Source organism: Bicyclus anynana, chromosome 9, assembly GCF_947172395.1.
Source record: "Bicyclus anynana chromosome 9, ilBicAnyn1.1, whole genome shotgun sequence".
Lineage (NCBI taxonomy): Eukaryota > Metazoa > Arthropoda > Insecta > Lepidoptera > Nymphalidae > Bicyclus > Bicyclus anynana.
The window spans coordinates 14187465-14211789 of NC_069091.1; the positions used below are offsets into that span (position 1 = coordinate 14187465).

Consider the following 24325-nt stretch of genomic DNA (forward strand, 5'->3'; position numbering starts at 1 on the left):
AGACCTACAGAACCGAATTGGCTGAAATTTGAACTGGAAATAGATTTTTCTCTGGATTAATAGATAGGCTACTTTCCATCCTGGAAAAATCCATAGTTCCCGAGAGATTTGTGAAAAACTAAATTCCACACGGACGAAACCGTGGGTGTCCGCTAGTAACAAAATAAAATCGAAATGTCTTGTTGTGATTTCAAAATATCTATGTTACTCAAGTGCTTATAGAGTTGGCTAGTGAAAGTAAATACTGAAATCGCCCGTCAAATTTAAGAAATCATTTACACAATTAAAAAAACAAACAACAAACAACAAAATTTGTTTAAATTATTTTTTTGTTTGTGAATACATTACCTATACTATAAGTATTAAACTCAGTTATTTCATTATATGCACTATAATTTTTGAGAATTTACTTCAATTTTTTTTGCCAACTTTCATTAGCCAAAGCCAAACCTATTTTTAAATTACACGCTACTAAAATATAATGAAGCTTTTTTTTTAAATTTTTGTCTGTCTGTCTTCCCATTTGTCCGGGCTAGTCTCTGGAACAGCAGGACCGTAACTTTAATCGGAAAATAGAGAAAACTGTGAAGCAACATAATAGGCTATAATCTATTCCAAAAACAATGCATGGTACCCGTGGGATTTGTAAAAAACGGAATTTCACGCGTATAAAGTCGCGGGTGTCCGCTAGTTATATACATTTCTTATGAAATTGTTATAATTAGCTCAGTAGTTCTTTCTCTGGGGTAGTAGCAGAGAGCAAAAATATTCATTGAATTACAAGGTGAAAATAAAATCCACATGAGCGCACGGCAGTGTTCACGACCAAGTTCACAATTTAGATAATAATAATTATGAGATGTTATATTTTGCTTTTCAGGCACTATTTATCTGTGACTAGCGGACGCCCACGACTTCGTCCGCGTGGAGTTTACTTTTTCACAAATCCCGCGGGAACTATGGATTTTTTCAGGATGAAAAGTACCCTATGTGTTAATCCAGAATAAAATCCCGAGATTTAAGAAAACTGATGATATGAATGTTTGTTACTCTTTCACGCCTCGACTACTGAACCGAATCAGCTGAAATTTGGTATTGAGATATATTATTGCCTGGATTAATACATAGGCTACTTTTTATCCCAAAAAAATCCACGCTTCGTCGTTATCAACCCATATACGGCTCACTGCTGAGCTCGAGCCTCCTCTCAGAATGAGAGGGGTTAGGCCAATAGTCCACCACGCTGGCCCAATGCGGATTGGCAGACGTGAATCTGCCAATCCGCATTTTTATACATAAGTACACGCAGAGAATTAAGAAATTCTCTGGTGTGCAGGTTTCCACGATGTTTTCCTTCACCGTTTGAGACACGTGATATTTAATTTCTTAAAATGCACGCAACTGAAAAGTTGGAGGTGCATGCCCCGGACCGGATTCAAACCCACACCCTCCGGAATCGGTGGCAGAGGTCATATCCATTGGGCTATCACGGCACGGATATACTATGTATAGATCGACATACTAAAACTTCAGTCATTTTATTTCACTTTTGAGCTACGCTAATATTTAAATCTAAGATTAAAGTTACTAATAAAATAAAATAATACATGCAAAAATAACACTATATCTATTTCAAAACTTACATTTTCAGTATTAGAAATAGCCAATGGTGAATATGGAAATTTTAATGAGTTGCTAGCAGCTAAATGCAGTCGTGACAACTCTGTCGAGAAGCCGTCTTTGCCGTTGATTGCAGAGGAACCTAAGTTCTCTTGTGGAAAGATGGTCCTCGTCGTCAATAAACCGCACGAATTGTATAAGTTTACTGTATTATTGCGACGGTGTTTCATTCAGCAGTATAGAGATTGGGTGAGTGGGATTTCTTATCTATACTAATCTATACTCTATACTAATATGAAGAAGAGTTTGTTTGTTTGTTGATTGAACGCGCTAATCTCAGGAACAACTGGTCCGATTTGAAAAATTTTTTCAGTGTTAGATAGCCCATTTATCGATGAAGGCTATGAGCTATATATTATTCACGTATTCTTATGGGAACGAGAACCAAACCGCGCGGCGTCAGTTAGTAGTACTTAATATTAGATGGATGCCTTTAAGTTAGACTTAAAAGAATCCTTCTAATTGATCTAATAGCGTCCATACTAATTGAGTTTTACCCCTTAACCATGCATCGCGGCTTAAATCGTTACTCCCGTATTCAAATTACATAAATTATTGCCAATTGTGGAATGGCAGCTGTTAGGTTTTATTTACTTCTTGAATTCATTGTCCATAATAAGCATTTGCAAAGTAGTCTCTGCTACTATATTTTTTTTTAATTACCTACAGACGGTGACGCATCTTAAAGTATTACTGCACCTTGTGATCGGCATCCTCCTCGGGCTGCTGTTCCAACGTGCTGGTGCTGACGCCTCAAAGACATTCAGCAACCTCAGCTACCTCATTGTATCTGCCGCCTACCTCACCTACACCTCCCTCATGCCCGGTGTACTTAAATGTAAGTTAGTTCTCATTGCCATATTATGGAAGATTTTCAATTATTTTTTTTTTCAAGTAATGAGGTTTATCTCGAACAATTATAAAATATTAAAATTAAAACATTATTCCAATGCGTTTATTTTGATACAAGTTCATTTAATTCCACTTCCTGGGCATTACATTATTTTTATGTTTGCATTTTTTATTTCAATTAAATCTATTTACGTTTAAAGACGAACAATAGCAGTTTTCTGGCGTACCTGTTTAACCTTTTTTGACTTTACCTATTTAAATTTAACATATTATTGTAATTTAATTGTATATTTAGTTCCAGACGAGTTACCAGTGCTAAAAAAAGAAAATTTTAACAACTGGTACAATCTGAAAACTTACTACGCTGCGATTCTCATTACCAGTATACCCATACAGGTAAATAATGCAATACAATTTATTATTTTGATAAATAGTAAAAAATAAAAATACTACTTATATGCACGGCAGTGCCGAACCAAGTTCTTACTAAGAAAAGGTCACATTGTATAAAGATATTAATGAACTATCATTTTTACAAAGCGCATATCGGAAATCGATGATTGCTGGTGCAATTACATGCCTTTGAGGCGTGCCGCATGGTCTTACGCATCAGGTTGAGACACAAGGTGGCAATAGGCTAGTTTACACTTTTTTTCAAAAGCTTAATATATTATATCACTACTATCCAATATTTAGAATTAAATGATCAAATGAACTTACCACGTGCAGTTCGATCTTGATAGTCTCTTCGGGGAAGAGATATAATATTTTACTTACTAGTAAAGTTTTAAATACCTATTGATATCTATTTATTTTTGATTTCTAAATCATGTATATCGAAGTCATGTACCTACTTTTGTTTCCAGATCTCATTTAGTATAGTATATTCAACTCCATCTTACATGCTAACGGGCCAGCCGATGGAGATCACTCGATTCGCTATGTTTGTGCTTGTTTTGGCAAACGTTACTCTCCTTGCTGATGCTATAGGAAACCTCATTGGCTCCTGCGTTAGTACTGTTGTGAGTACAATGATAAATCATTAATTTTTATAGATACAAACGACAATTTATTCCATATTTTTACACCATTGATGTTGCAGATAATTTTACCACATTGAGAAATAAATGGCGTGTGTGTGGGTATTATTGCGAAGATATATATTTGAATTTGAAAAAAAAGTGCTTTTACTTTAGTACAATATGAATCTGAGTTTCTTTTCTACTCAACTAATCATTTTTATAAAAAAAATGTTAAGGTTAAAGTAAAGGATGATAAAGATATTTTAAGAAAAAAATAACACAGTTTAATAAAATAATCAAGATAATCTTTCGGCATTAAGTCAACCGAAAAATACAAAAACGCGACGTGACGGTCAAAATATGGTTACTTACTCGAATTTAAGGTTTTCTTCTTTTCAGAATGGTACATTCTTCGGAGCAATCACAACATGCACAATGCTGGTGTTCGCTGGATTCCTCGTCCTACCGGCGCATATGAACCCCGTGATGCGAATAATCTCCTACATCTCGTACCTCAAATACGCGTTTGAAGCCCTTGCGTTGGCCATCTATTCTTACAACCGACCCCCACTTGTGTGCCCCGATGAAACCTTATACTGTCATCTAAGGTAAGTTATTTTTATATAGATTTTAACAACTCATTAACCTTAATAAGTTATAGTAATTTTTTACAACTGATTACTATTAAGTTTATTTTTCGTGAGTAACTTCATCCCAATGAGACGATCTACTTTTTATTCTTGATAATCCTTCATTCTGGTAGCTAACTGAGTTACTTAATTAGGAAATGAGTTTTAAAAAGTAGTATATAACTAATAATTAAGCAACAGTAAAAAACAGCTGGTTAGTAATGTATTACTCTGAAAAGCGAAAAATAACATCATACCTATGTACTTTCTATTGATCGGTTTAAAGGCGGTGCTGTGCCAAATAGGCTCTTAAAGTTCATTTTATATTTTTGGTAGTAGGAATAATTAAATTTTAAATTGATTGAAGTTATCATGAAATTAATTTGACCATGAAAATGAATTATTATTTTTTGTTCTTTTAACGTTTCCCTATTTTTTGTTCACAGGTATCCAAAGGAGATCATATCTACATTTAGCATTAATCCGGATAGCTTTTGGATGAATATAGGGATCCTAATATTTGTTCTCGTTGTTCTAAGGACTATAGCCTATTATACTCTGAGACGTAAATTATGTAAATCAAAATGATTTTCTATGTGAACGTTAAAAACTTCATAAATCCCGGGATATTTTTCTTGTATATGGAACAGTGATATTATAAATTATGAAGAACTAAATGAATATAGTTATTTACCCACAATGGAGCAGATTAGAGTTTTGAATACTCTTCTCCTCCGTGGGACGATAATAAAGGCTGATGATAATAGTGACAATATTTCAAACAACATAGCTTACTTATGTAGTTTGTAATCCCATAACTTTATATCGTATTTTAATATCTCATTATCTTTAAGAAATAATATATTTGGTAAGTATAACTTATTTATTAAGTATATTTAATAATAAATTATACCTAAGTAATTTTATCTACAACTATGTAAGTATCCTTTTCCAATGCGTAAGTTTATATTGAAGATCTAACCTCCAAAGAAAGTTTGTAAAAGTTGTACAATTCCCACTGTTAAACTATTGTGTTATCGTATTCGATTACAGACATTTTAGTAACCTATATATCTGTAATTTATATTAAATGCAATTTTCAAAATTATAAGCTAAGTACGTTATTATTTTTGGCTGAAATTTTGTTAGCGTTTGAGTTGATGACCAAATAGGTAACCAAATAATAAACCAACTCATATTAAGGTTAATAAATAAAAAAACTCGACTGCCTATTATAGTCATCGGCCTCGCGTATTTTGTATAACAATAACGTTTTTCTAATTGTAGGTCTTTTTAAATATGGCCGTGATATACCATTTTGAAATCCTCTTGATGAGCCCTTGAATTTGATACTCATATCGCAATATTTGAAAAAAAATGTTTTTTTTCACCTCGAGAAATACGCGCGAAAAACATAACCTTTTTTGCAGTCGGGTAATAAAAATGTGATTAACGGTTGGAATTGTTAGTAAAAAATTCTCAAAAAATCTATTAGCTAAGTTGTTTTTAATCTAGAGAAATTATACTTATTTAAAATTACAATGTTTAGGTATTACGGGTAGGTATTGGCGAGTATGACTCGAACTTGGCTGTATTTTCAGCTGCGCCTGGTTTTTAACTGATCATTTTGTAGTTATTAAAACTCTGTGATAACATTATGATCGTATTTATAATTAGGTACCTACGTAAAACTCTATTAAGCCAAGCGTTTTTAACAAGTAAATATATTATCTTCTAATTCAAAAGAGTAAATAAACGTAGGTTGTAGGAAGAATGGTTTTGGCTATAGAATGAGACATAGGTACGAATTAAGTATATTGATGACATGTGAATAAGTAGTAGGTACTAGTAGTAGGTACTAGGTAGGTACGTATTATATAATAATAAGTAATAAGTAATACGTAAGTAGTAGATATTTACGTACCTACTACTCAGAAAACATAATATGTACCAACAAGCCTACTACATAAACTTAGATATACTTATACAAACACCTATTTTTTAATTCCAAATTGCAAAAAAGACATAGTACCTACACGAATTCCTAAGTAGGAATACCTACTTGTTAAAAAACATCTAACCATCCTATGAAATGAAAATAAATGACCATAATAACATTAAACCTGTGTTTTTGTATTTCCCTATGTGAAATTGAAAATCATCTTAGGTATATTGCATCGTCACTTACCATCGGGTGAGAGTGTAGACAAGGGCTACCTTAAAAAAAATTAAAAAAAATGGTTCCTACCTACTTTTGGCCCATCGAACCTGGTGCCAAGTTTACGACTAAAACATTGGGTTAACATTGGTGAAAAATTGCAAACAACAATACCAGTGGCGTAGCGTGCCTTGGTGAGGCCCTGTATCAAAATTGGTTGTGGGCCCCAAATGAAGGGTAACTCAAGAAATGCGGACAAATGCTCAAGAACTCATCAATGTTTCTGTGTCAATCTTTACAAATAAAAATTAAGACGTTATAATTGACGTTGCGAAATAAGTAAGTTGCAGTCGCATATGAATTTCTTAAAAAAATCAAGTATGAATTTAAGAAATCAACGTCAACTGTTTTTTAAATTCTTGGTCTTTCATTGTATTTTTCTTATCCCATGAGGAAAAGGCAAACAATCAGGGCCTTATTTAAGATGATTCTATTTACGAGTAAAATCTCCTTCGGTTTATAGTAGGTAGTTTAGTAGGTAGGTACTTGGCTAATATTCGTAACAGACAGATATTAAAAAAAAAAACTAAATTACTTTAGCCCCCAGAGGCTGAAATGGTGGTTTAGCCATGCTGTAGAACGCAAAAAGCAAGAGTAGTTAGTAGAAGGTTACCTTTTACACAAAAAGGTTACTTTTTTAATATTTCGGGTAACTTCTCACAAGACCCAACTGGCAACACTGCTTGGCACATGTTTTCAACTAGGGTGGGCAGAGGTACGTTGAACGTTCAAGGTTCAAGTTGTACAAAATGAAAAAATCTGTTTCCTTTATAGTCCGAACTGGGCATTAGGTTAGTTCGGACTACATTAGTATTTTATTCGAGTACGAACAACTTTTTGGATTTACCGCCCACAAAATGGTTCGTACTCGACTAAAATACTAAAGTAGTCCGAACTAACTAGCCTTTAACGGCCTCGGGATTTAGTATTAAGGACTGCGTTAGGGCACCATGTTGAGGCATGACGCATCTCTTTCCGACGTAGGTACCTAATTATGACCGGACCATCGTATGCGACTGTACCACATCTACATTTCTACAGTTTAAAATGATAAATGATGCTGCTAGGTGAAATAATTTTATAATTTATCGTACTATACTCATATTATACATTCTCAACGTATATTTAATTATTTAAATCATTCCATATAATCTATGCTGTATTTAGTCTGTGCTATTGTCACTGACAGTGTCAAATTTTGACAGCGCATGTCATAAATAAACCGCATTTCCGTCGGCAAAATGCATACAAAGTTTTAAAATTTAAATTATATTAACAATTCAACATTCAGTTTTTATTACTGTAATTCAAAGTTAAAACTTGTTATCTTCCAACGTAATTAAATGAGTTTTGCAATTACTCAGCCGTAAAGTCGTAAATAAATCAACATATTTAAATATAAATTATCAAACAAGTGTACGTAAAACTTGTTCACAGTTCACACTGTTTTGTCGGAATTGGGAATGTAAGTGTTTTACCGTTTTCAGCTTTCAATTAATATAAATATTCAAACGATGATCTTTGGTCTTTGTATTTATAACATGAACATTGACTTTTCAGGATGAAACTGCTAATATTTGCTTTGTTACACACAATATTACACACATCGGTAAATCCGAGCAGTACGACGTATTATCAACTATTGGGTGTATCCAAAAGTGCCTCCACCCAAGAAATACGTCAGGCATACAAGAAATTGGCTGTAAAACTACATCCTGATAAAAATCCAGTAAGTTTAAACTTAGTGTTCTGTTAAATAAATATGAGCCAAGTGCGTCTCAGCCCACGCGCAGTGTAGGGTTCCGTAGATTAAATTTGCACTTTACTGGCTTATGTAATGCACAAAAATACTAATAATGATACCTCATACCATGGGATAGACAATGAAAAATTCATCTTCACTTTGCATTTTTTTTCATTATTCTTTACAAGTTAGCCCTTGACTACAATCTCACCTGATGGTAAGTGATGATGCAGTCTAAGATGGAAGCGGGCTAACTTGCAAGGAGGACGATGAAAATCCACACCCCTTTTCGGTTTCTACACAACATAATAGCGGAACGCTAAATCGCTTGGTGGTACGTCTTTGTTTGTAGGGTGGTTACTAGCCACGGTTGAAGTATCCCACCAGCCAAAATTTTCCTTTTAAATTTAGTTACCCATGTCATGTGAGGGTACAGGATTGTTTATTGTTGCACAAGATAGCACTTGACTGCAATCATGCCTAATGGTAAGCATTTTATCAGTGATTTAATAAAAGTTTATATCATCAAACAATTTAGCATTCCAGTATGATGTCATGTAGAAACCAAAAGGTTTGTGGATTTTCATCCTCCTCCTACCAAGTTAGCCTGCTTCCATCTTAGATTGCATTGTCACTTACCATCATGTGAGATTGTAGTGAAGGGCTAACTTGTAAATAAAAAAAATATGGTCTAAAATACCTACTTTTGGTCCACTGAACCTGGTGCAGAGTTTCCAACTAAAACAGTGATGTAGAAAATGTACAAGGTAACATTGGAGCAAACAACAATACATCATCATAGAAGTCTTTTCTTCTCAGCCTTTCCAGCATAAACATGAGCTGGCCGACTTTACTCTGAAACTTAAGAGAAAAAGCATGAATTGAAACTATACCTACTAATTGAAGTAAATTGGCAGAGTTACAAGTTTTAACACATTCAATGTGATGCAATATAGTGGGTGTTTGTGTGGGTGATAGACCTGACCTACTCTAGTATACTTACTAGGAAATATTTGTGTATTATGTAGGATGTAGGACAGTTTGTTAAATAGATTGTAGTTTCTTATCAACAAGGTTTCAGTATGTTTTAGTAGAATTCTTTAAAGCACGTTGAAAATATATTAAAATTTTTTGGTATTGCAGTTACACTTTTGTAAGAAATATGACAATTAGTAACACTATAAGAGAAAGGAGAAAAGCTACAAAAGTTAATATTATTTTTTTAATAAAAAAAAAAAATAACAATAAAATGTAAATGAAGACTCCTATTTGTGTTTCAGTCTGCAAAACAGTAGTAAGCTACAGTTTCCTTTCAGATTGTTTGCCAAGTCATTGACGTTGAGTCATCAATAGTCGCTTCTTATATTTAATATCTGTATTTCCTGTCTGACTGTCTTAACATTAAGATTGCTTTGGATACATTATATAAAAAAAATAGACTTCGGTGATAAGTAAAATCCTTAACTTAATGGTGTACTTCAAATTAAAATAATACTGACAAAGTTTCAAATTTTAAATACTATATTTTTTAGAATTCAGAAGAACAGAAGAGGTTTATAGAAATCAATGAAGCGTATGATATTCTCAAAGATCCAGAAAAGCGGCACAAATATGATCTATACGGCTCACAACAATCCTACACTAGGAAATATGACTACCAATCACAAACAGAGTACAACAACTTGTACTATAATGGGCTCTATCATGGTGATCCGTTTGTTGAGACTTTGTCCGGTGGTAGTTTTTGTAAGTATATACCTTTCTATATCCTGTCTAATAGGCTAGTTTACACTTTTTTTTATGGTTCATTATCATTTTATTTAAATAGTTTATTATCATTCTACTATATTGAAAAAGAAAATCATATTTAACTTTTATTAATAAATTATTATTATTGTACTATGCAAAATTGATATTGTTTATATTAAATTTGATATGAGTCAACTACCCTATTACCCAATTCAAGTGAGGCTTTCTAGAAATGCAGTATAGAAGGGGTATTCAAAGCTGCTTTAGGATTGGAGAGAATAACAAAGTTGTGGATTGACATGTATAAAAAATCTAACCCTTCACTTTGGTCACAAGTACTGGGTGTCTGCTTGGAGTTTTTTATGATTTATGAAGAAACTTTAAAACTGTAACTCTAATAATAAAGGACTTTCCATACAAACTTTCAACCTCTATTTTATCCCCTTGGGGGTAGAATTGATCTTAATTCTTTCTTATTGGATGCTTACATCATAACTTCTACCTACATGCCAAATTTCAGTCCGATCCATCCACTGGTTTGAGCTGTGCGTTGATAGATAACTATGTCAGTCAGTCGCCTTTGAGTTTTATATATTTAGATGTGCAAGTGGCGCCATCTACGAATCTCTAAAGTATTTTTATAGGACCTCCTAGATTAACCCTTTAATATACATATATACAAAATTATTTCAGATTCATTTTTGAGCGAAGGATTATACTTTGTAAACTTCTATTCTCCATTTTGTCCACCTTGCCAGAGTTTGGCGGATGACTGGAAAAAATTTGCTGAAACATACGATGGAATTGTAAGTGGATATATTGTTGGTGCCTTATTTTATTTGTTTCTTGAAACAACTTCTAAGTTCTATACAACACAACAATAATAATTAATAAATTGAAAATTTTTAATAAACTTCTGACACATAAAAGTAACTATTGCATGTCTACCATGCCATGACAAAACACTTTTTTTAGTCAAAACAGAAATTCATAGAGTGCCTACATTAAAGAAGTTCGCAATATTTTTTAATCCAAATTTTTTAAACTATAAATAAAGTTGAATTTCCATAAATTGTATACCAAAGCAGGAAGAAAATCAAAATGTATTTTATTTTTCAGGTCAAAGTTGGTGCGGTCAACTGCAAATATTACAATTCATTTTGCTACAATAATATGAGGATTGGTAGCTATCCAACTTTATTATTCTATCCAAATGTAAGTATCCTACTAATATTATAAACCATCAGATTCCTATTGAGCCATCTGTGAAAGTATGGGTGTTTGTCAGTCAAAAATGTATGAATATTTTTAGCTGAAACTATACCACAGATTATTTATTATTTATCCATATCCAATATACAACCTATACAGGATTAAGCCAATAGGATTCAATGACGTTTTTGACGGCCACCGTGGCGCAGTGGTATGCGCGGTGGATTTACAAAACGGAGGTCCTGGGTTCGATCCCCGGCTGGGCAGATTGAGATTTTCTTAATTTGTCCAGGTCTGGCTACGATGCCGTGTAGAAACCAAAAGGGGTGTGGATTTTCATCCTCTTCCTAACAAGTTAGCCCGCTTCCATCTTAGACTGCATCATCACTTACCATCAGGTGAGATTGTGGTCAAGGGCTAACTTGTAAAGAATAAAAAAAAACGTACTTTATAGATACAAAATATACAACCCTCAGTATTCATTACACTCCTGTATTGGAGAAGGAATTTTCCATCTTAACCTGGCGTGAAAAATAGGTAGAAAAGTGGGTATGTATTTTTTTTTAATTCACGTACATTTACAACATACATGAACAAATAGATAATGTTTATAAATACAGTGTAAACTTCATGCAACGTCACTCGATTTAACGACAAACTCGCTAAAGCGTCGACATAACATGACTTTGATTATTTAGCTTGCCTTCTATACAATGATACACTCTTTATATCATTACACCTACTCTAAATAATGACAAAATTCAATAGGCTAGTTGACACTTTTATGGTCTTAAATTGTTCATTATTGAAAATAAAAATATCAAATATTTTCAAGACGTGATTACATGAGAATTTAAATTTTTGACAATACGAGCTAAAATCAGTCGCAGTCGGCTATATTTTATCTGCTTCATGACGTCACTAGAAGTTTAGTACATAAAGTGTGTTCATGTTAGTGACGTCACAAAATTGGCGACAGCGTTTTTGACGTTTGGAAAATTTGAAAAAATACGTGATATTTAAATTAAGTTTTATAAGAAATTCTTAACTTTTATTAATCGATATCTATTAATTTCCTTATTCCATGTACTATACGAAATTAAAAAAAAAGCTTCTAATAAACTCGATTTTCGGCATCATCCAAAAATAACTTTCTAATATGATTCATTCTTTTGTTTACAAATTGGGATTGCACTAGTAGGCTTTTGACCATAATGAAGAAGAAGTCATGGACATAATACGTTAGTTATCATACTCTTAGTTGCTCACAAAGTTTCAAACTGTAAACATGGTAACAAAGTATTGACAAAAAAGTTTTATTCTGAATACATTTTTCTTCTTTGCATTTAGCGACAAACTCTTATAACGTCATAAAATGTTTTTTCCTTTATTTTTCTTTTCTTTTTCATACATATAAAATAGTAAGATTTCTCTTTATTTCAGGGTAGAAATGGCAACTACATTTACTACAGTGGTGCACACACATTCGAGGCTTTGGAAGACTTTGTGATGAAATTCATTAGAGGCAGAGTCCACATACCAAGAGTGACCCAAGTTTTGAGGAACACGGAGAAACCTGTCGTTTATATTATAGATGAAGAAAGTTTAGATGAGAACACTATAACACGGATAGCTTACCATCTTGTGAGTATACTCTGTGAAGTTACCTTTGTCTTCCATAAAATCCCACATAATGTACCCAATGTATATTATCCATTATAAAAAAAAAAACAAAGTATAATTCAAGGAGCTACGATTGTAACAAACTTTCAAAAATCGATTATTTACAACATCCTGTATTTTCAAAGACCTAACTATTCGCCGCGATGCTTTAGCCTAAACTAGGTCAAAGTTCCATGACTTTATAATTATGAAACAGAATTAAACAGGATGTTTAAATTTTTTCATAATTTTTTTTTCCGTAGAGTGTTAATTAGCTTGAGTTAATTTTTAATATTGTTAAGGAGTTTCTTGTATTGGACTAATAACTTCAGTTCAGATAAAACACGGTAATAGCATGCATCAATGATATATCTCGCAAAGAGAAAAAGGCATTGTCGACCAATAGCAGCAGAGATAAAATATCGCTCTCTTTTTCGTCCCAATGAAAGAGATAGTAATATTTTCGTTTCAGCCGCTATTGTCTTTCGTCTTGCCTAACGACCCCCTACAGGGCCAGGCCTCCCTCCTTATAAGAGAGAGGATATGGAGGTAGAAAACAAAAATGTATATTGGTGGGCTTAGGGTGAAGGATGTTAAAAAATAGAAACCCCATCTTCCCTACTCTGGGCTGATAATTTTTACTGAGAAAATTTCTTAGTCCATAAAAATGCTCAACTGTCTTTACTTAAATACGATAGCTTTTTTGTATTAAATAATTACTGTCAGAAGCCCGCCAAATGTTATAAAAAACTTGCGGGCCCATTCAAGCTTCGCTTTGGAAGCAACCAATCGCTAGAAAGCTATTGGTGAAAAACAGACTTCTTAGACGCTTAATACATAAGATAAGGCATTAAAAAAGGTTAATAATGATTATGATTATAAAATTATTTCCAGAACTATTTAGCGACAGTGGTAAAGGCGAAGAATGTTCGAGATCAGCTCACAGATAATCCAGAATCCACAATAGTGCTGAAACATAGAGATATACAGGAGGATCTCCAGAGCATCGACGTGACGAATATATTGAAAGACATCGTTGACTTGTTGCCCAATGTACCGAGAATCAGCTTGGAAAACTTAAAGGTATTCAGTACAAATACATGAACTATTCTTGATATATAGTGTAAACTCGATTTAACGACTAACTCGCTATAGCGTCGACATCACATGATTGGTTTAGCTTGCCTTCCATACATTGATACACTGTATATAGCGTTACATCCACTCTAAATATCAACAATTAAGTAATAAAAAGTACCTTTTAAGTTTCCAAAATTAGTGAAAACTCCGCAGCTGTGTAAGTTCTCTTGTCGCTTTGTTATCCTAGCTCGTAATAAACTCGACTGTCGGCATCATGCAAATAAAACTTTGTAAGAAATTCGTTATTTTGTTTATGAATTGGGATTGCACATGGACTTAATACTTAATACATTATCATATTCTTAGTTGTTCACAAACTTTCAAATAGGTAACATGGCTAATAAAAGAAAATCACTGCGTACCTAGTGATGAAAAAGCTTTACTCATACATTTTTCTTCTTTCCATTTAACGATAACTCTCTATAACGCCATAAAATGTACAGTCCCTTTAGTGTCAGTAGATAATACACTGTATATCAATTACGTGTCACGTTATTTGTCGGCGATGGATTCCTAAAGTACTTAACCAATTTTAATAAAATAGGTTAGGGTAGAAGAAAAAATACTAAATTCTCATCCTTTTACCATTAAATACTGATAAGGTAAAACAATGTTTGCCTGGTCATCTAGTCTCTATATAAATAAAAGCAAACGGTTTCATTTCTATGGAAATATGGTGATAAACTACAGTCTATCTTACTCCCTGATAATGAGCTTTCTATTGGTGAAAGAATTTTTCTAATCGGTCCAGTATGTAACAAATAAACTCAAAACAGTTTATTTGTTATATACAAAAATTATAGATTCTTCTGTACTTTTGTCAATAACTCTTATGATGATGATGATGATGATGATGATGATGATGATGATGATAAAATTACAATTAATGATAAATTACCTTTGCTTTTTACAGACAATAAGAGATGATCTGCGAAAGGGTGTCGACAAACCGTGGGTTCTTTTCTTTTCGAAAAAAGGCGTAGACAAGCTTTTGCTTCATCAATTGGTGTCGACTTTAAACGACCTGAATTTCGGTAAGTAAAATATCACATTTTGTGTGTAAATCATTTGTATACTTCATGTGCTATGCATACATTTGGAGACTTGTTTTTTTATTTTTATTATCCTGGAAAAATTACAAACTTATTTCTCGATTTAATCGTCGTCGGAAGAAGATCAGGATATTTTGTCTGATTAATAAATAAATAGATAAAAACCTAACTATGTATTATTTTGAATTGACTGTCATCAAAAATAATAATTAATTTTACTTCAGTATTAATGATCTCGTTAAGATCGATTAAATCGATTTTTCAATCATAAATTTTTTTACTACATCACTAGTATAACCCGCGGCACGTAACTTTAGCGCTGAGCGAAACACGGTGGGGATAGCTGCGCATCGGTACTGTCGCGCACACAATACAATTATTACGTTTTTTTAATTCAGATAAATGTAAGTCTAGATATGTAAGTTCTAGTCTAGTCTGAATCAGACAATGGTAACACGCCTTCAATGGTAACTCGACAAGACTTTTTACTTGTTGAGGGCCCGGACTCCGGGCTACTTCGGTCCTCGGTACTAACAGTGTCATCGTTATCAGACTCACCAAGGCTTTCCTCTGAACTATCCCCATCAACGCGAATAACGAATTCTTCTGTTATTAAATCCACGACATGGTCACTTTTTGCATATTGCTCTTCTATATCCTTAACCTTTTTGCATAGCTTTTGCCAATCCCATTCACCCATTAGTAATACTTTTTCTTCTATTAGCTCTATACATTTAGAAATACTCCATTTCACATTTTTGCTACCTACATATTGTTTTATATCGGACCATGCCATTTCGATAGGATTTAGATCTGGGTGGTATGGTGGTAATCTCAGCACTTGATGGCCTTGTTCAGCTAGGATTCGGTCAATCGAAACTGTTTTAAATCGCTCCTTATTTGCCTTGATCAAATTGTATAACTGAGGTTTAAGGAGTGTTCCCTCGTACTGTATACCTTTTTCAGTCAGCCAAGCTTGCATATCTGCTTTTTTGGAATTAGAGGTTGGTGCAAGATCCCACTGTTTATTGTGATAGGCCGCATTATCGACTACCACGACGGAATTTGGGGGTAGGTTAGGCATTAACTGAGTTCTGAGCCATTTTTCATAGTTCTCGTAATTCATATTATCTTTGTAATCGCCTGATTTGGTGCCAGCTTTAAAAGTAAGTAACGCATGGGGTATAAACCCAGTTTCAGCCCCTGCATGTACAATGACAACTCGCTGCCCTTTTGAAATTGGTTTTTTGAGACCCTTAGTAGTACCATCGGTCCAGGCTTTTGAAGAAGAGTGTGATGAATCTACGTAAGATTCATCTGTAAAAACAATAGACCTTCTTTCTTGGCGATATTGATTCATTTTACGTAAATATTCAATACGTAGCAGACGTATATTTGAAGTCTCAATTAGCACTTTCCGATTGTTTTCAGTGTTTTTCCACCGAAACCCCAGTGTCTTAATTATTCGTCGAAGACTCCTTTCTGAGCCTTTGAAATTTATGTCTTCTTCTAGCTGCCTTTTCAGCTTTCCGACGGTGGGAAGTTCGTTATTTGTCTGGTGAAAGTTATGAATGCACCTCTTTATTACACCTTGGTCGAAGTTATCGATATTTGTGATCGGTTTTGCTTTGGAACGTTTTTTGCCAGGCGTTCTAAACACTGTGATCAAATCAGAACTATTGGCTTGAGTGAAGATGTTCCTTACTGTTGCAATTGACGTGTTTGTAGACTCTGGTGTCCTTTTTTGGATTTTCCCTAAAGCACTGATTATATTATTTATTTTCAAATTTCCTGCCTTAATAACTTCTACAGTTTGTTTTATCTGGTTAGAATTTCCAGTGCAGCTGTCCAAATGATTTGATAAAATACTCGTAGCTTCGCCAATCTCACTTTTGAGCTGTTTTAAAGAATATATTAATTCAGAAGATTCTCTTTTTAAAAAACAATGCACGTCATGCACCATTTTCCGTGCCTGTCTTCTCAAAACAGTATTTCTTCTAGACATATTCACTGTAAAGTCTCAAACAAACTAAAATATATATATTTAACAAATAAACTTAACGAAAACCAACAATAAAAATTAATAGCAATAACAAAACAATTCAGAACGCGACTGTACACTGGGAGTTCGCGGAGCGTCGTATCAGTGCCGGGGACCGAATACGACTAGAGAGCCAATCACCGCTACGGACGCTACGCACGCCCGCCCCTCCGATACCGTATTTTAGACTTCTGCACATAAACGGTCAGCGCTAAAGTTACGTGCCGCGGGTTGTAACGTCGCCGTACCCTTCCTATCTGAAAAACACTATAATGTGTATATTTCGTTACAGGTGAGGTCGACTGTGACCTGGACGAGACGCTCTGTTCGTCGCTGCAAGTGGACGAAGCGCCCACGTGGGCGGTGCTCAAGATGGGCGGAGCTTACCAGCGCTTCTTCACCGCGCCCACGAGGCAGAAGCTCAAGCAGGCCGCCAAAGCGAACGCCTTGCATACACTGTCCGCTTCGGATCTACAGAAGATATTGAATGGAGGTACGGTTTAAAGCAGGCTACGTACCTTCAGTTTTGACTGAATACAATCTAATTGAAATGTAAGTAGACGTCAAGTTCAGATTTTAGTAGACAGTTTTTGTCTACTTAAATCTTAACTTGACGTCTACTTCAATTAGATTGTGAGTTCAATAGGCTAGTTGACACTTTTCTTTTAAATGGTCTTAAATAGTTCATATTTTATTGAGACATGGTTACTTGAAAGTTTTAGTGTTCTACTGAAAATATGTTTATGACAATACGAGCCAAAACGCCTGGCCGCCATGATGGTCTATATTTTAACTGTTTCATAACGTCACGTTAATAATCCTTTACCAAACGGAGCGCTTGGCAAAAATGTTAGTTAATAATTAGTTGGACGTTTAGTACATCAAGTAACATTGTGGACGATGTTACACCTCACAAAATGGATGACTGCCAAAATCCATGATTTTGAAGTTAAGTTTTACAAGAAATCCTTAAAGTTTATATTTCAGATCCATATTCCATGTAATATACGAAATTAATATTGTCTATATATCAACTACCCTATAGTGCACTGCACTGAGTTTTCAGTTTTGCCTATACAATGACGTTTTTAAGTGAACTGTTCAGTTAAAACTGCGAAGTTTAAACTGAAGGTCTGTAGCCCGCTTAACACATCAATAGCCTGTTTCACTACCTCCTGTCTTATCATATCTTCATTGACAGGCTACGTTGTATAATGTTTTAGATTATTTTTGGCGGGTACATGTGACGACATTAATAGCGTCTTAATTTCGCGGAGAATACCAAAATGAATTAATTATTCACTTTTCATAATGAACTTTCTCTAATTAACGCCTACTTCTATTCAACGTTTCAGAGATGTCGGCATGGGTGCTGCTAGTTGCGCCGTATGACGTCCAGTGGCTCCACTTGCTCGAACCGTTCACTGGACTTTGCTTAGATCTGGCGGACTCTGGCATCAGTGTGAGTACCTCTACCTTAGTCAAACAGTAAATTATATATAAGGTCCATTAGTGCCTGAACGTGTCGGTCAAGTGTTGTACGATGACGTCACGTACAATATCGCGACCGTTAGCGGGAGTCGATATTTATGCGAACTTTGAATGCATGTCAAATCATAACTATTTGGTATTTTTAAATAAAACAAAATATATTGTATTATATAAAAGTTCTAATGTAACAAAGTTTCAAGTGATTTTGCATACCTAGTAGACTCTATTATGTATATTGTTGATATTGGAGGTGTATGATATACAATTAAAAATGTGTTTTTGTTTTCCAGTTTGGTATAATGTCGTGTACCCTCGACACGGATCAGTACTGTCGTCTGGTGGCTCGCAACCAGCCGATGGTTTTGTTACAAAATGGAACACAAAGATATACATACAACGGACAGGCGAAAAAAGATCAGATGCTGGAGTTTGTGCAACTCATTAGGGAAAGTGCTGGTGAGTTATATTATGGGCCTGTATAAAAGTAGTACGTCGATTCTATTTCTACGATCGCAAACGCTTCGAAAATTAGAAAAATGTATGGGAATGTCATTTGCTATCGACAGGTCACGTGATCAAGATCTGTCATTCCCATACATTTTTCTAGTTTTCGAAGCGTTTGCGATCGTAGAAAGAGAATCGACGTGCCACTTGGCTACAGGCCAAATTATATAGATAGAATCTATACTATAATATTATAAAGCTAAATTAAAGTTTGTACAAAATCACTAACGCGACTAGCAGAGTGACGGTGTTCACGCTGCTTAACAAACAACTGAGCTCAAGTCTTCAAATACCCTATACAGGGTGCTGGAGAGTATTTCCCATAACTGGGGTTATATTCTTTACCGAGAATTAATTAAAAATGTTCAAAGTGCACGTGTTCTAAAATTAATATTTTCGGAGTAAATAATATCTTCTAGCATCTATAAAATTATGACGTAGACAAACTTTAAAATTTTAAAATGCAAAGGTGTGTGTTACATGGATAGTCGGAATTATTTGAATTACTTTGTATGAAAACATAAAAAGATTTTATTTTTTTAGTTAAAAACATATTAGTTATGCAGTTAGTTTCCTATAAGTGGACGCATTGAAGTTATGGTAAATACTCCTGAGCACCCTGTACATCAGTGAAATGTGGCGAAAAGGAATTGAGATCTCTTATAGAGCTTCCATTGCATACTTATGTCTATCTTTTAATTTTAATTCACTATAATCTCTTTGGTAATCGAATTTGAATGTTTTACGTTATAGATCTGGAGATAACTGAAGAGCAGGCGTTGGAAATAATGGACGTGTCGAACCGCGAACATGTGTGGCTCTTAGCCTATCTGCCGGCCGCCTGCGGGCGAATCTGCGACGAGCTGAAGCAGGAGTTTAGGATCGTCACCAAGAGGGTGAGTTGTCACGTGTGGCTCTTAGCCTATCTGCCGGCCGCCTGCGGGCGAATCTGCGACGAGCTGAAGCAGGAGTTTAGGATCGTCACCAAGAGGGTGAGTTGTCACGTGTGGCTCTTAGCCTATCTGCCGGCCGCCTGCGGGCGAATCTGCGACGAGCTGAAGCAGGAGTTTAGGATCGTCACCAAGAGGGTGAGTTGGCTCTTAGCCTATCTGCCGGCCGCCTGCGGGCGAATCTGCGACGAGCTGAAGCAGGAGTTTAGGATCGTCACCAAGAGGGTGAGTTGTCACGTGTGGCTCTTAGCCTATCTGCCGGCTGCCTGCGGGCGAATCTGCGACGAGCTGAAGCAGGAGTTTAGGATCGTCACCAAGAGGGTGAGTTGTCACGTGTGGCTCTTAGCCTATCTGCCGGCCGCCTGCGGGCGAATCTGCGACGAGCTGAAGCAGGAGTTTAGGATCGTCACCAAGAGGGTGAGTTGTCACATGTGGCTCTTAGCCTATCTGCCGGCCGCCTGCGGGCGAATCTGCGACGAGCTGAAGCAGGAGTTTAGGATCGTCACCAAGAGGGTGAGTTGTCACGTGTGGCTCTTAGCCTATCTGCCGGCCGCCTGCGGGCGAATCTGCGACGAGCTGAAGCAGGAGTTTAGGATCGTCACCAAGAGGGTGAGTTGGCTCTTAGCCTATCTGCCGGCCGCCTGCGGGCGAATCTGCGACGAGCTGAAGCAGGAGTTTAGGATCGTCACCAAGAGGGTGAGTTGGCTCTTAGCCTATCTGCCAGACGCTGTATATTAAAAAATATTTAATGGAATGAATGTAAAAACTATATATTCATAAATATTCAATAGAATTACAGACAGAATTGTGCATGTGTGCGCTCAGTGTTGTAGCCTATTATTTGGATCACTTTTTGCAGTGATATTATAGAGACATAACCAATCTATAGTATAAAATTATCATTGCGACAAGCAAATTAAACTAAATTGAATTGAATAATCCGTAACAACTAACTAACTTCATTACTCCGGCCTAAGTATTTTACTGATAATAAATATCTTGGAAGAAAGAAAAACTCAATATTGACCCAAGACTTTGTCCTTGCTATTGCCACATTGCCTCTGTGGCAAGGACAAGGTCCACTGAACCAAGGAGGGATAAAAATAAATAAATAAATATACTTAAACAATACACATCACTATTCAGCCCCAAAGTAAGCTTACAGAGTAGCTTGTGTTATGGGTACTAAGATAGTTGATATTATAATATTCATATACATTTATATACTAAAATACTTCGTCGTCATCAACCCATATTCGGCTCACTGCTGAGCTCGAGTCTCCTCTCAGAATGAGAGGGATTAGGCCAATAGTCCACCACGCTGGCCCTATGCGGATTGGCAGACTTCACATACGCAGAGAATTAAGATAATTCTCTGGTATGCAGGTTTCCTCACGATGTTTTCCTTCACCGATTGAGACACGTGATATTTAATTTCTTACAATGCACACAACTGAAAAGTTGGAGGTGCATGCCCTGGACCGGATTCGAACCCACACCCTCCGGAATCGGAGGCAGAGGTCATATCCACTGGGCTATCACGGCTTTTTTAACTAAAATACTTATATAATGTATAAATACACAGACACTGGAAAACACCCATGATCATCACACAAATATTTTCCAGTTGTGGGAATCGAACCCACGACCGTGGATGCAGAAAGCAGGGTCACTACCCACTGCGCCAACATATAATATCTTGGAAGAAAGAAAACTCAACAATTGACTCAGGACCTTGTGTCCTTGCCATTGCCACATTGCCTCTGTGGCAAGGACAAGGTCCACTGAACCAAGGAGGCATAAAAATACATTGAGATGTAATACATCTAGTAGTAGGGGAGCCGAAGAGGGGATTTTTGCAGTTACTCGAGCGCGGCAGATAAACATAAGGGACTATACCTTGCACGTTGTTGAGTACCTCCACCAAGTATGAGCCCACAATATTGGTGGGTACATTTAGGGCAACCAAAAAAAAAAACTAACTTCGGAAATACTGAAACAACACGTCAGATTAAGATAACGTAGGTGAGTTGATAGCTAAAAGGTGTGCATTTCAAAAACCTGACGATTTGAGCGTAACGTAATGAAATGGGAGGGTTCCAAAGTTACAAAATAAAACCCTTATATTTCTGTTATCGAACCACGAGCGCGGTTAATTTTTTACTTATTATGAGTGAAATAATCTCCTGAATAATCGCTCATGTTTTCTGCCGATTTCATTAAGCCAAAGTAATACAAAATTGTTTTTAAAGTCTGTAGTTTTTTTTTCCACCGCTAAAATCGAAAAAAGTATATATCCATTTATTAATCCAATCATTTAATCTACCAAATGCAATCGGTCCCCATGACGCTTTAGTAACTGCAAATTTAGCATCTCGGGCTCCCTTACTATAGAGATACAATAGCTTACGTTGTTTCTACGCTTGCAGCTCCGCCCGCTGGACTCGCTCCGCGTCGGTATGTTGGTCTGTACGAAGGGCGCCGCTGGGTTCTGCAGCAACATACGCCGGCCCACCGCGCGGCTGTATCTGGTCGGCTCCAAACAGTTTTACACGTAAGTTGACTGTAGACAGATGCCTCATTAGTGCGTTGCGTTATGACGTCGCAACAGATCGACATATTGTATGCCACACCTGTGTTGCGATGACGCACGACGTCGCAGTGCAAAGGGACGACGCATGCACACAGCCAGACTCAACAATGCTTACAAAACAAATGTCAATGAGTTGACGGCCGCGTGGCGCAGTGGGTAGTGACCCTGCTTTCTGCATCCACGTCCGTGGGTTCGATTCCCACAACTGGAAAATATTTGTGTGAAAAGTATGGGTTTTTTCCAGTGTCTATACATACATACTTATATAAATTATATAAGTATTTATATGTAGTATATAAATGTTTATGAATATTATAATATCAACTATCTTAGTACCACAACAGTATATAACACAAGCTACTTTGTATGCTTACTTTGGGGCTAGATAGTGATGTTTAAGTATATTTAAAAAAAAAATATTTAAAAATGAGCACTGTCCGTCGTACGTTGAAACATCGTTTGCGACGATACAACGCTTTAATGTGGATATCATTTAAAATATATGGGATCTCGACGCTGCGACATCGAATCGCAACGGAACCTAATGGGGCATCGCTCTAAATTGAACTATACGCAGTAACACATCATAGGGTGTCAGCGACGTAGGGAAATAGTTGCTACGAGAAAACAACTTGTTCACTCCATAACAATTTCGTATAAAGTTTTCAGTTATTTGAAATATTTAATTTTTTTATATGTACTTACTTGCCGCATAAATATTAACTTTGTCTCACCCAAGGATAGAAAAGGATGACTCAAAATAAAAAATGACATCGAAGGTAATGTGAACAGTCTCATACAAAATTAGAAATCGGAAAAAATAGATATTAGCCATTAATAATTAAAAATAGATATAAGTAAAGCATTATACCCCATGTAACTATTTTTATTTACATACACAGGAAGGGTTCAAACTATATTTTTTTTTTCAGTATGAATCTAGAGCAAATGCAAGCCCCATACATAATGGAGTGGGCTCTGGACCTGGTGGATGACGTCACGAAACTGAACTGGCATTCCTTTTCAAAGACTGTCATAGCTGAAGAGTTGAATCCTAGCAGGTATAGTCTCACTATTGTTTGACTAAAGCCTCGGGGTTTAATTTTATTTAATATCCTATCCAAAATCAGCTCAAGTTTGTTAACAAATTCACATTTAGTTTTAATAATATTTTAGAATTTTGTTTTCATCCAATTTGGAGAAAATGGCGGTTTTCAAAGTATGATAAATGAGTATGATATGACAATAGCCCAATGAAAATTTAATCAAGTTTTCAGAGGTTTCATTCGTCTGTATAAATGAGGATATATCACAGAGTCGTCACACAATGTATGTCTGTCATGGTAAATTTTCTCAAAATCTACTTAGACTGTACATTTTCTACAAATAGGTGTACTGGACATAACCATCAAATTCGGTAAATTCCTATGACCCTATGATGATGTAAATAGACAAAATCTGAATATGAGTCATTTTCGGAGGCAGGATTGAAAATTTTGGTTTTTCAACACTTTTTTTTTGTATGCAGGGACAAGAAACCATGGTTGGTCTATTTCCATTCCCCAAGATGTTACCATTGCTTCGAAAGGTATCCGGACTTCTCTATCTTGGCTATTGTGAGTACTTTTATCTATTTATCCGAATTATGATTATTTAACAAGAGACCTGCTTCTTTGTGTAGGGTTTTCTACTGTTTGTTTATGCATAATGAAGCCAGGAGTTCGAATTCTAAAGGGGGTTATGAATTCAGTCCAAATCTCTTGAAGATGGACAATTAGGTAGTTAA

At 35.6% G+C, this 24325-nt stretch overlaps 2 protein-coding genes across 2 annotated transcripts in view; one reads left to right on the forward strand and one right to left on the reverse strand.

The window, feature by feature from the left end:
- The window catches only part of LOC112048983 (dnaJ homolog subfamily C member 10), a 59037-nt gene that overhangs the window by 30156 nt on the left and 4556 nt on the right, over positions 1-24325 (forward strand). The window contains exons 7-25 of the mRNA XM_024086698.2: positions 1652-1869; positions 2350-2518; positions 2828-2928; positions 3399-3554; positions 3954-4162; positions 7962-8130; positions 9678-9891; positions 10588-10700; positions 11014-11109; positions 12550-12750; positions 13663-13851; positions 14822-14942; positions 17294-17494; positions 18357-18463; positions 18783-18948; positions 19750-19892; positions 22376-22500; positions 23472-23600; positions 24068-24155. Coding sequence (XP_023942466.2) covers positions 1652-1869; positions 2350-2518; positions 2828-2928; positions 3399-3554; positions 3954-4162; positions 7962-8130; positions 9678-9891; positions 10588-10700; positions 11014-11109; positions 12550-12750; positions 13663-13851; positions 14822-14942; positions 17294-17494; positions 18357-18463; positions 18783-18948; positions 19750-19892; positions 22376-22500; positions 23472-23600; positions 24068-24155 — 2915 coding nt within the window. The remainder of the gene's footprint in view (positions 1-1651; positions 1870-2349; positions 2519-2827; positions 2929-3398; positions 3555-3953; positions 4163-7961; positions 8131-9677; positions 9892-10587; positions 10701-11013; positions 11110-12549; positions 12751-13662; positions 13852-14821; positions 14943-17293; positions 17495-18356; positions 18464-18782; positions 18949-19749; positions 19893-22375; positions 22501-23471; positions 23601-24067; positions 24156-24325) is intronic.
- Positions 15352-16686, reverse strand: LOC128198391 (uncharacterized). Its single transcript, XM_052883668.1, has one exon. It carries the CDS (start codon positions 16318-16320, stop codon positions 15391-15393), a length of 930 nt encoding a protein of 309 aa, XP_052739628.1. The 5' UTR covers positions 16321-16686; the 3' UTR covers positions 15352-15390.